At 38.3% G+C, this 13,491-nt stretch overlaps 1 protein-coding gene across 1 annotated transcript in view; it reads left to right on the top strand.

Annotated features, from left to right (window-relative positions):
- ATF6 (activating transcription factor 6) overlaps positions 1-13,491 on the top strand; it is a 245,338-nt gene that overhangs the window by 90,702 nt on the left and 141,145 nt on the right. Inside the window, exons 11-12 of the mRNA XM_040230020.1 lie at positions 6,953-7,066; positions 8,183-8,282. Of these exons, the coding sequence (XP_040085954.1) occupies positions 6,953-7,066; positions 8,183-8,282 (214 nt within the window). The remainder of the gene's footprint in view (positions 1-6,952; positions 7,067-8,182; positions 8,283-13,491) is intronic.

The following is a 13,491-nucleotide window of genomic DNA, read 5'->3' as shown; positions in this document are numbered from 1 at the left end:
GTGATAGATGTTGGAAAACCTAACATTTCCTTTCTTTTACATGCCCAAATTAGCCATACTTCTGAAATACTGATCTTAGTGATTGTATAAGTCTCCCTGAATATTACCGGAGTTTAATAGTAATAGTATTTTTAATTTACTAAATAATTTTTCCAAGTTAGCCTTGCATATCCTGTAATTTTGAGTTCTGTTGTTGTCTACGTAAGATCCAGCAAAAGTTACATTTTTCATAGATAGCCTTTGGATTTATGAGAGTTGAGAGTATGCCCCTTAAGTTATATAGCTTGTTGCTAAAAATAGAATGGAATTAGACACCTGAAATTACTGTTCAGGTAAGCTTTATAAAAATATTTTGTATTTTTCACTAACTACAATAAATAAAAGCCTTCAGTTACTTGTCCACGTTAGAGTAAGATAATATGGTGGTTTGTGGAAAGCACATTCCTTTGATTGTATTAGCTCTAACTAGAGGTCTGAATGACTTTTAGGCTGTAATTTATCAGCTTTCAAAATTATGCGTGAAGTGTCCCTGACCTAGAACCTCCATTGCTTGTGTATTATTTATTAATAGGTTACTGGTCTTAATAAAAATGGAAATGATTATCAATTCTTGGTTGTATGCAAGTCTCTATTGAAATACCTAAGATTATTATTGAGCCATTTGGTAGATTTAGGTGTTAGCCCATTAATCTGATATTCTTTTTTTTTTATTATTTTATATACTAAATAACAGATACCAAAAAATGTTTGTGAAACATTTGAAAGCACCAAGTATGAATTTGTTTTAAACTGATTTTAAGGTGGTTTATTTATACTCAGCCATAACATTTGTGTGTGTGTGTTTTAATGCAGCTTACTTTATGTTATGTTTCATTTTTTCAGGAGAGTTATGAGAACTGGTTCAAATAAAAAGGGAGTAGATTCTAATCTCATAATTTATAATATTACATTTGTCTACCATTTAATAATTAACTGCATAAATTCTTTCAGTCTTAGAAATGTGTGGTATATAAGATGACCATATAATCTGTCAACCAAACCCAGAGACTTTTAATAATGAAAGGTAGTACTAGTGTCAGTTCAGTCGCTCAGTCGTGTCAGACTCTTTGCGACCCCGTGGACTGCAGCACACCAGGCCTCCCTGTCCATCACCAACTCCTGGAGCTTGCTCAAACTCATGTCCATCAAGTCAGTGATGCTATCCAACTATACCATCATCTGACATCCCCTTCTCTTCCTGCCTTCAGTCTTTCCCAGTGTCAGGCTCTTTTCTAATGAATCACTTCTTTGCATCAGGTGGCCAAAGCATTGGAGCTTCAGCTACTAGTACTAGTGTACCAGTGTAATAATTGTGTCAGGATGTCAGGTATAAATCAGGACTGTCTTGGATGAAGGAAAAAGGATAGTCACTCTACTTCTAAGGCATCAGCCAGAACCTGTATTTATTTCAGGAATTCTCATTAGCTGTAGCTCCTTGATACTGCCCTTTATTGCAGTGATTTATTTATTGAAATTTTTCCTATTGGTATGGAATGGTTTGCAGGCAGTCTGGAGCTCTGACCATCTCAGGAGTAGTGCGGATATCATTGTCTCCAGATTGCATGTTGGCTTAGGTTCTCCCTTTTCTTTGCTCTTCAGTTCCACCTAGTCCCTTTCCTTGGAGAAGGCAATTGCACCCCACTCCATTACTCTTGCCTGGAAAATCCCATGGACAGAGGAGCCTGGTGGGCTGCAGCCCATGGGGTTGCGAAGAATTGAACACGACTGAGTGACTTCATTTTCACTTTTCACTTTCATACGTTGGAGAAGGAAATGGCAACCCACTCCAGTGTTCTTGCCTGGAGAATCCCAGGGACGGTGGAGCCTGGTGGGCTGCCATCTGTGGGGTTGCACAGAGTCGGACACGACTGAAGCAACTTAGCAGCAGCAGCAGCAGCAGTCCCTTTCCTGATACAATATTTCTCCTATCACATTTTTTTGTTTCCTTTTCCAAAGAATATTTTTGGCTGATAGAACAAAACCAGTCAGCACAGATGTGCAAAAATCATTACTAGAGTAATGATCACATGGAAATAACATTATAAATCAGATTTATAGTTTCAAAAGTAGTTCTAGACTTTTTTGATTTTTTTGATGGACTTGACTTCAGTGTTTGTATTTTTGTGAGTATTCAGATCTGATTTTAAAATAACACATACATAAAGATCTTTGGTCTTAGTAGGTGTTTGTTTTTTTTTTTTAGTGTCACAAACAGTCTCTGGCTTCTTAAAAGCATTCAGAATTTACCCAGTGCAAGGCAGAGTTTTTTTCTTCTCCCTCAACTGTTAATTTGAGCTGATTTCCTTTTGTATGTGAGTTCATTACCTGGGTACCACCATCGCTGTTTTATTCTGAATAACAACCCCAGTAGGCAGAAGAAAGGGCATCAAGAATGTTTCTGGTGCAGCTGCAGGGAAGAATGGTGTATATACCCTCTGCTGTTGCTTTTCCCCACTTGTATGTGGCATACTTAGAAGTCTTTAAGTTTTATCTAAAGTTAGTTTTCCACACTGCAAAAATTATTTTTGTCAAAGTGGCCAGTGATTTCAGCATTATCAAATCCAGTGAAAACTTATCTCTATCTTGATCTTTCCTCGGCATTTGGCTGTATAGATCACTCCTTCTTGAAGCATTCTCCTTTAGTATTGCTGCAGTTTTGTTTCCTCTGTTTTCATGGCTCTGCTTCATCTTTGTAGGCTCCTCTTCTATCCAAAACCTGAAGTATAGAGCTGTGAACTTTTTTTTTTCCTTTATGCCATAATTTAGCACGCAGTCCATTTCTGTATATCCCGATGACTCTCTTTCATTTCCCGTCCAGACTTTGAGTCTCCAAAGTCATATATCCAGTAGTTCCTTCACTTCTCTTAACATTTCAAACTTGACACCTGCACAGTGAAACTCTAGGTCCTTTTCCATATTCTAGTTCCACCCACTTCTGTAGAGTACGCTTCTTCATTTCTGTTGCTCAAGCCAGAGACCCTGGTTCCTCCCTTTGAACAAGTGCTATTGATATTCTTTCCAAATATTATCTTGAATTGGTTCATTTTTATCTTCACTGCCACCACTTTAGTCATAGTATCTTCAGCTCTTGCCCAGATTGCTATTGAACTCTCCTAACTGAGAGAATTTACCAAGTACAAGGCAGAGTGGTTTTCCACTCTAACTGGTCTCCCAGCTTCCCCTTTTGCCTCCATCAAAACTGATTTTAGTACAATAGCAAGGGATATGTATAAATTAAAAATATATCACTTTTCTGTTGCTGTTGCTGTTAAGTCACTTCAGTCATGTCCGACTCTGTGCAACCCCATAGATGGCAGCCCACCAGGCTCCCCCATCCCTGGGATTCTCCAGGCAAGAACACTGGAGTGGGTTGCCATTTCCTTCTCCAATGCATGAAAGGGAAAAGTGAAAGTGAAGTCGCTCAGTCGTGTCCATGGGGTTGCTAACACTGTTTTGTGGCTTCTTATTACATTTAGTAATTCCTTATCATGATTGGTCTCGGTCTTTCCAAACGTCTTGTGCCTCCCTTACTTGCTTACAACTTTTCAGCTGGTTAGTTTTCTTTTAAGTTCCATAAAACCTCCATTTTCCCACCTGCCTCTATCTAGAACACTCTTCCCCCAGTTTTTATAGGTTTAGCTTCTTGTCATCCTTTACGCCTTGTCTTAAATACCATCTCCTTCTCAGACCATTTTATCTGAAGTAGACATTGTCATTTGGTTTTCTATCTCAACCATATGTTTTTTTCATAGCTCTTACCTCAGTTTGGATTTATTCTGTGTGTTTGTTTTCTTGTATTTGGTCCATCTTCTCCATCAAGATCATGGAGGATTGGACTTCAATTCCCTGTTGGAATTCCGTCACCTAGCACAGTATCAGGCACATAGTTGGTTATTCAAAAAATGTCTATTGTTGATTGAAAAGCGCAAATCTAGCCATGTTCAATTTTGTGTTTTTCTTTTTGAATTTTAATAAATCTAGTTTTCTAAATCCATATATTGTATATAAGCTATATACAATATATGGTATTGTATTGTACATAAAGTATTGTATATAAAGTATTGTACATAAAGTATTGTATATAAAGAAATTCAAGACAGAATTCAGATTTCTTAGTAAGAAAGGTTAAAATAGACTGATGGGAATAAATAGCAATAATATCCTCAACTCAGATTAGGATCTGATTAACAACCCATATTTTGCTCACTACATCACACTCTGGATATGAATTCACATGATATAGATCACTGTGATGATTAGGAAAGTATATTTTTTAAAGCTAATGGAATAAGTGGTTAATGTCAGTCAGGTGTTTTATTAGGGATTCCTCCATGATTCTAATATTTAACTTTTCAAGGCTTTTACTTTTCTCCTGCCAAGTATTTTATGCTTTTCCTTTCCCCTACCACACACAGATATTTTTTAAAAAATTATTTTTAATTGGAGGATAATTGTTTTACAGTATTGTATTGGTTTCTTCCATATAACACATGAATCACCCATAAGTATATATATGTCTCCCTCTTGAACCTCCCCCTCCCCCCTCCAGCCTCTCCTACTCTTCCAGGCTGTCCCTGAGTACCGTGTTGAGCTCCCCGTGTTGCACAGCCCCTTCCCGTTAGTCTGCTTCACATATTGCACTGTATATGTCTCAGTGCTACTCTCTCAATTTGTCCTGTCCGCTTCTTCCCCCGCTGTGTCCCAAGTCTGTTTTCTACATCTGAGTCTCTGTTTAAAGAGGTTCATCATTTCCATACAAATCTTGAAATTATTTGTTCTAGTTCTGTGAAAAATACCACTGGTAGCTTGATAGGGATTGCATTGAATTGTAGATTGCTTTGGGTAGTATACTCATTTTCACTATATTGATTCTTCCAATCCATGAACATGGTATATTTTCCCATCTATTAGTGTCTTCTTTGATTTCTTTACTCAGTGTTTTATAGTTTTTATATATAGGTCTTTGGTTTCTTTAGGTAGGTATATTCCTAAGTATTTTATTCTTTCCTTTGCAATGGTGAATGGAGTTGTTTCCTTAATTTATTTTTCTACTTTCTCATTATTAGTGTACAGGAATGCAAGGGATTTCTGAGTGTTGATTTTATATCCTGCAACTTTACTATATTCATTGATCAGCTCTAGTAACATTTCACACCAGTCAGAATGGCTGCGATCCAAAAGTCTACAAGCAATAAATGCTGGAGAGGATGTGGAGAAAAGGGAACCCTCTTACACTGTTGGTGGGAATGCAAACTAGTACAGCCACTATGGAAAACAGTGTGGAGATTCCATAAAAAATTGCAAATAGAGCTGCCTTATGACCTAGCAATCCCACTGCTGGGCATACACATCAAGGAAACCAGAATTGAAAGAGACACATGTACCCCAATGTTCATTGCAACACTGTTTATAATAGCCAGGACATGGAAACAACCCAGATGTCCATCAGCAGATGAATGGATATGAAAGCTGTGGTACATATACACAATGGAGTATTACTCAGCCATTAAAAAGAATACATTTGAATCAGTTCTAATGAGATGGATGAAACTGGAGCCGATTATACAGAGTGAAGTAAGCCAGAAAGAAAATCACCAATACAGTATACTGACACATATATACGGAATTTAGAAAGATGGTAATGATGACCCTTTATGCAAGACAGCAAAAGAGACACAAATGTATAGAACGGACTTTTGGACTCTGAGGGAGAGGGAGAGGGTGGGATGATTTGGGAGAATGGCTTTGAAACATGTATACTATCATGTAAGAAACAAAGTGCCGGTCTATGTTCGATACAGGATACAGGATGCTTGGGGCTGGTGCATGGGGATGATCCAGAGAGATAATATGGGGTGGGAGGTGGGAGGGGGATTCAGGATTGGGAGCTTGTATACACCCGTGGTGGATTCATGTCAAAACCAGTACAGTTTTGTAAAATAAAGTAAAAGTAAAATTAAAGAAAAAAATAAATAAAGAGGTTCATCAGTACTGGTTTTTCTAGATTCTGTACATATGTGTTAATACATGATATTTATTTTTCTATTTCTGATTTATGTCACTGTATAACAGGCTCTAGATTTATCCACTTCACTAGGGCTGACTGAAACATGTTCCTTTTTATGGCTGAGTAATATTTTATTGTATATATGTGCCACAACTTCTTTGTCTGCTCATCTGTCAGTGGACATCTAGGTTGCTTTCATGTCCTGGCTATTGCAGATAGTGCTGTAATGAACACTGGGATATATACACAGACACTCTTTTAAGGAGACTATTGAGTTCTCTTATCATAGTGTTGAGAATGAGCACAAAACTTCACTCCTGGTTACATAATACTTCACTGTCAATCGTAAGTCTTTCCTATCCATCAGGGGGTCTTTCCCCCAGGTTAGCGTCTTACTGTGTTCCCTCCTGTGTTCCAGCATCACTGAGTACGCCTTGAGTTCACTGAAGACGTGAACTATGGGTTATCATTATATCTCTAGTTTTAAGTACTTAATAATTGGGCAGTAAATGTGAACTACTGTGATAATCTCTGTAGAAAACTGCAAACTGATGTTTGTGCTATATGGTATATATTTCCCTCCATTTTAAATCACATTCACTTCTTGCTTGCAGTATGTTTTATTTAAAATATTTATAAAAATGTTTTTATTGAAGTATAGAAGTATAGTTGATTTACAGTATTGTGTTAATTAGTGCTGTGTGTACACACACATTCCTTTTTAACATTCTTTTCCATTATGACTTATCATAGAATACTGAATATAGTTCTCTGCTGTATAGTAGGACTGTACTTGTTTATATTTTTATTTCCATGAAAACAATACTAGCAATGACTTTCTAATAGCAAACTTCTTCTTAGGAATATAAGACAGAAGGCAACACATTTTGTACATTTATGTTTCAGATATGACCATTCTGTTTCAAATGACAAAGCCCTGATGGTGCTAACTGAAGAACCATTACTCTATATTCCTCCACCTCCCTGTCAGCCCCTGATAAACACAACAGAATCTCTCAGGTGAGTGTTGTCAACTATTGCAGATATAGCTGATTGGGTTCCCGTGCTTAGCTGTGGAAGCTAGAAAGATATTAATTCAGATTAACCAAATACCTGAGAAAACTCTGAATTATTCCTTGCATAACCATAGGCAGGCATATCAATTGTTCAGTTTCCCCACCAACCTGATAAAGGGGGTATTGGGTCTATTTTATGTGATTATATTGGAGTTTTATGCTTAAATATGTCTTATTTGAAAACTAAAGAATGATATTAATATAAAAATTCAGGGTAAGTGTTAGATTTGCAGGTGGTAACATTCATATTGGAAGGTACCTTTTCCTTCAAATTAGGAAGATAGTAATTTGAAGATATGTGATTCTGGAATCACTTTCACATTAGTGTATTTTTCTTTATTTACTCTTCCCTTGAATTTTTTTTCCTGTGATTTTTGGATCCTATCTTCACATCTTAAAAACTGCTTCAGTTTGTGTGTGTGTGTGTGTGTGTGTGTGTGTGTGTGTGTGTGGTATGTAGTGATCAACTGTAGAAAAGTAAGTATAGTCTGACATCTCCACAACTGCTTTAAAAAGTAAGCAAAATAAAGGGAAGTTATATTTGAACTGGGCTTAAAAAATTTTTTTTCTTCAGTTTTGGAATATTTGGATTATAGTGCCTTGAAAATTCTCTTCCTGAGCAGTTGATTGATTCTTTTTCTTCTCCCCAAACAGCATGAGTTTCAAAGGCCTTGATGTATCCATTTGTGGTTAGGAGTCCTATGACTTATTCTATGCTCTCCACCATCTCCAGTATTTGTGTGTACATAGTCCAAGAGCAGAAACAGAAATACTTTTTTTGTGGAAAAACTTTTGCATTTAGTATTTATGTTTGGCAGGTATTTAGCTATGATTTTCTTTGAACTTGGAACTCATGATTGAGGAGAGTGCCATATAAAAATGCAAGTCATTAAAAACAACTAACATTAAGTGTCTTTGCTTTCTTACATCAAAAGAATATTGAATCATTAGGCATTTGAAATGCTCTTCAGAACCTCAGAACATGATTAAATTCCTTTCCAATCAAAGGTGAAACATCTGTTTCTATGAAATATGTTTAATCAATTAAGCTATTTTATAGGTTAAATCATGAACTTCGAGGATGGGTTCATAGACACGAAGTGGAAAGGACCAAGTCAAGAAGAATGACAAATAATCAACAGAAAACTCGTATTCTTCAGGTTTGTTTCTGCTTGTCTAACAGTTGGCATAGTTGTGGGCTTCCTTGGTGGCTGAGATAGTAAAGAATCTGCCTGCAATACAGGAGACCCAGGTTCAATCCTTGGGTTGGGACGATCCCCTGGAGAAGGAAATGGCAACCCACTCCAGTATCTTGCTAGGAGAATTCTGTGAACAGAGGAGCCTGGCAGGCTATAGTCCATGGGGTCGTTAAGAGTCAGACACTGCTGAGCTACTAACACTTTCACGATTAAGACTCTCACTTGGCATACTTGTTAGAAGGCTTCCCGCAGGTGGGTTGCTATCTTCCCTGGATGACTTGGGAAGCTTGAACTTTGACCACTTCCTGCTGCCTCCTGCTGCTACTGGTGCAGCTGTCATGGCCTCTGAAGCCCTCCTCCCAGGTTTCACAACACATTTAGGTTTTATAGCGCTGCGCTAGTGCTTCCTGTTCAGGCACGGTGCTCTTTCCTGCTCCATCTCTCAAATTGGCTTTCAAGTCCGGAGTTCCTGTGCATGGGTTTGCATCAGCTGTTCTTGGCACAAAACACTTAACAAATGATACTGTTTATCTCCTCTGTTCTTAGAACTTTTCAAATGTAGGACAGTTTGGGATTGAAGGTACATCTCCGTGGAGAGCATTTTTGTACTTAGACTTGTGGCACTATGGGTTATTGACAGCTCTTATTTAGAACCTGTTTAGCTGGGCTTCTATCTTAATTTTTTTGTTTGTTTGTTTTTTACCACAAAGCACATTTATAGTCTTTCTGTCATTCCAGTATCTAATACTACTTCTGAATTACTTAGATTGACACATTGCAAGCTCCTAACAAATGTTACCTGTGGTAATAATAATGAGCCAGGTGCTTTTCTGGGCTTTGGGAATATAGTAGAGAGTGCGATAGAGTCCCTGCCTTCATGGAACTTACATTCAAATGGAAAAGATAAACTATAAACAAGTCAAGTGAAATAAGTCAGACTCAGAAAAGATAAATACCGTATGATCACATTTACATGTGGAATCTTAAAAAACACACCAAACTCATGGTGGTTGCCAGAGGTGGTGGGGGGAGGGTACAAACTTCTAGTAATGAAATAAAGAAGTCATAGGGATGTAGTTCACTGCATGGTAACCTTAGTTAATAATTCCGTAGTGTATATTTGAAAATTGGAAGAGAATGGATCTTGTATGTTTTTGGTTGTGCTGGGTCTCCGTTGCTGCACACAGGCTTTCTCTAGTTGTGGAGAGGAGGAGCTATTCTTTGGTTTTGGTGTGCAGACTTCTTGTTGCAGTGGCTTCTCTTGTTGCAGTGGCTTCTCTTGTTGCAGAGAACAGGCTCTAGGTGTACTGGCTTCACTAGTTGCAGCATGCAAACTCAGTAGTTGTGACACAGGGCCTTAGTTGCTCTGCAGCGTGTGGAATCTTCCCGGACCAGCAGTAAAACCTGTGTTTGCTGCATTGGCAGGCGGATTCTTCTTCTTTTTTTAAAAAAAACTTTTTATTTTGTAGTGGGATGTGGTAGATTAACAATGTTGTGATAGTTTCAGGTAAACAGCAAAGGGACTCAGTCATTCCTGTATCCATTCTTCCCCAATCCCCCCTCCCAGCCAGGCTGCCACATAGCATTGAGCAGATTTCCATGTGCGCTACAGTAGATGGCAGGCAGATTCTTATCCACTATACCACCAGGGAAATCTGAGAGTGGATCTTTAAAGTTCTCATCACGAGGGAAAAGATTAACTTAAAAAAATAAGCAAGTAAATGTTTAAATACACTCAAAGGGCTTTCCTAGTAGCTCAGGAAAGAATCTGCCTGCAATGTAGGATACCTAGGTTTGATCCCTGGGTCAGGAAGACTCCCTGGAAAAGGGAATGGCAAACCACCCCAGTATTCTTGCCTGGAAAATTCCATGGACAGAGGGGCCTGGTGAGCTACAGTCCATGGTGTTGCAGAGTCAGACCCAACTGAGTGACTTTGACTCACTGACTCAAAATTAAAAGTTCTTTAAAGAAAAAAACAGGGCTAGAGTTTGAATTGAGAGGTGAGTGGGAATTTTAGATTGGGTGGTAAGAGAAGCCTTCTCTAAAGAGATTCCACTTGAGTAAGGTATTGTCAAGGTAATTATTACCAGCTGTCACAAGGCTGGTGTGCTGCAGTTCATGGAGGTCACAAAGAGTTGGGCACGACTTAGCAACCAAACAACAGCAGCTAGCCTCAAAATCTCAGTAGCCGACTGGAATAAAAATTTGTTTCTCACCCACTCAGAGTTTGAGATAGCTCTCTAGAATGGCTTTCCTCCAAGCAGTGACTAAGGAATCCAGGTTCTGCCACATTGTGGCCTCAGCAACTTGAAATCCTTTGCTTCTAGCTTTGGATGTTGGGGAAGAAAGTTTGGAAAATTATGCAAAATATTTTAGGGATAAGGCATGGCCTTTGACACTGTTCAGTTGACTAAAACTCTGTCACTTTTCCTAGTCTCCCTTGCAGTAGGTTTGGCAAATGTAGTTTTCCTATGTACTTGGGAAGAAGAGGGTTTTGGTGAGAACACTGCTTTTGCCATAGGCAGAAAATGGAGGAGCAAATAATGTAAAGATCTAGGAGAAAATTTGGAAAAACAGCTTCTAAAGCCAGAGAATATAAGGTATTAGTAACCCTCAGGAGGAAACAGTTTACGTACTGAGGAACATCAAGAAGCAGAATAAAGCTGGATTAAAAGCTTCCTTGGTGGTGCAGATGATAAAGAGTCTGCCTGCAGTGTGGAAGACCCAGGTTTGATCCTGGGTCAGAAAGATTCCCCTGGAGAAGGAAATGGCAGTCCACTCCAATACTCTTGCCTGGGAAATCCCATGGACAGAGGAGCCTGGCAGGCTCCAGTCCATGGGTTAGCAATAGAACTGTACACGATTTAGTGACTAAGCATCAACAACAAGTGATTGGCGAAAGTTGTCTCATTGGAGAGTGGTAATGACAAAAGGCTGATTGATGTGGGTTCAGGAAGTAAAAATAAAATGAGAAAATTACTTCAGGATGATCCTCATTAATGGAAACAGAGAAGTGAAGAAGCTGTAAGAATCAAGACATTTCATTTCGGGATGGGATACGTTTCACCAGGTTTACCTGGTTATATGCTAAAAAAGTGAAGTCGCTCAATCGTGTCTGACTCTTTTGCGACCCCATGGACTGTAGCCCCATGGACAGGCTCCTCTATCCATGGAATTTTCCAGGCAATAGTACTGGAGTGGGTTGCCATTTCCTTCTCCAGGGTATCTTCCCGACCCAGGGATCGAACCCAGGTCTCCCACATTGCAGGCAGATGCTTTACCATCAGCCACCAGGGAAGATAAAGTGAAAGTGAAAGTTGCATCCAACTCTTTGCAACCCCATGGACTGTATAGTCCATGGAATTCTCCAGGTCAGAATACTGGAGTGGGTAGCCGTTCCCTTCTCCAGGGGATCTTCCCGACCCAGGGATTGAACCCAGGTCTCTCGCATTGTGGGCAGATTCTTTACCAGCTGAGCCACAAGTGAAGCTAGTGGATATGCTAATGGAACGCCTTAACTATTTGATTATTTGGAAACTAATTGGAAGCAGTATGTATGTTCTAAAGTGCATTAAAAGGATATTGAGAACCATGGACTTTTATCCAGTAAGGGACTGTTTTCATCTATAAAATAATGAGGGTTAGTCTAAATGAGCTTAAGCTCTGACATTGAGAGTCTCTGATTATCCATTGTGTGTTTCTCTGGGCCACTCACCTTTTGTTCACCTATTATAGCAACTTTATTTGTTGGTAGTACTTCTGGAAGTGACAGGCAATCATTACTAATGTCATAGTTACCTCAAAGTCCCAAAGCTGCTTACTCGCATTGGAATACAATGTCTAGTACTGCCAAAACTCACATCTGCCAGAGCCTACACGTTAGCTGCCTCCATAGCCAGAGAAAAAAATGAACTCTGTCTCCCTCTGTTTTCCAAATCTGGTGCAAGTGAATCTTATTGGTAGAACCTAAATTATATCTAGACCCTGGTAGCAAAAAAGTCTGGGTAATGTAGTTGTCAGGCTTTCATCCTTTGTTATACAGGGAAGAGCGAAAAGGGAGCAGGAAGAGACTGTTGCCAGTGGAGAATTCCACACAGCTGGCAAAATGGGCTTTATGAAAAATAGATTAAATCATTGGCCTAAATAAGTTTTTTGTCTTATCTTTTGACATATTTTTTCATGTTATTCTTTCCTGTTCATTAGATAAATAAGCAGAGAGTTAACTTTGTAAGGGTGCTTGGTGTTCTTTAATCTTAGAGAAATTTTAGTGGAAGATAAAGAATTTTTCTTTAATTTCATGGCTTTTGAACATTTGGAGATTTGTAGTTTAAAATCTTATCTCTTTCTCTGCTATCTTGGGTACATATATTTTTAGTAGGGAGCTTAGATAATGGTAAAAAAATGGGAGTCTTAGCTATTACAGAAAAAAGGAATGACAAGGATAAATCTATGTTTGTTAAAGGTTATATGAAGTTCTTGGTCAGTTAGGGGAGGAAGAGTCATTCTGCTTCTGCTGTTGTTGATACTAAAGCATATAAAGAATTCATCTGGCTTTGTTTCTTAGTATACAAAACCTGTATCTACTCTGCTTAGTCTTCTTTGCTCATTTCAACCTCTTGTGCAAAGGACCTAATAGTCCAATAAGGTATTCTATAAATTTGACAAATGAACATTATTTTTTAAATTTCTGTCATATCTAAGCCTTATATTCTTGATTTGATTTGTCCCATTTCATAATTCTACCCTCTTCCTGGACTGTGAGTTATTAGAAAAGATAAAGGGGCAAATTAGTAAAAATATCATTCCAAATGAAGGCAAAATAAAGACATTTTCAGACAGATAAAAACTGAGATAATTTGTCTCCAGAAGAACTGCACTATAAGAAATACTAACATATGAGTTTTTCAGACTAAGGGAAATGGTACCAGACAGAACACCAGATTATCAGGAGTGAAAAGCACCACAATGGTTAAATATCTGGATAAAAGTAAATGGCTATTTGTTTGTTTGTTTGTTTTAATATCTTTATTTTGTTTATACCAAAGTCTTTAAAGACTATTATCTTAAAAAAAAAAACTTTTTATTTTGTATTGGTGTATGAAAGTGAAGTCACTTAGTCGTGTCTGACTCTTTGCGACCCGTGGACTGTAGCCCACCAAACTCCTCTGT

This window comes from Oryx dammah, unplaced genomic scaffold (assembly GCF_014754425.2).
Source record: "Oryx dammah isolate SB20612 unplaced genomic scaffold, SCBI_Odam_1.1 HiC_scaffold_28, whole genome shotgun sequence".
Taxonomy (NCBI): domain Eukaryota; kingdom Metazoa; phylum Chordata; class Mammalia; order Artiodactyla; family Bovidae; genus Oryx; species Oryx dammah.
Note: the sequence above shows the minus strand (reverse complement) of the source record. Positions and strands in the feature narration are given on the sequence as shown.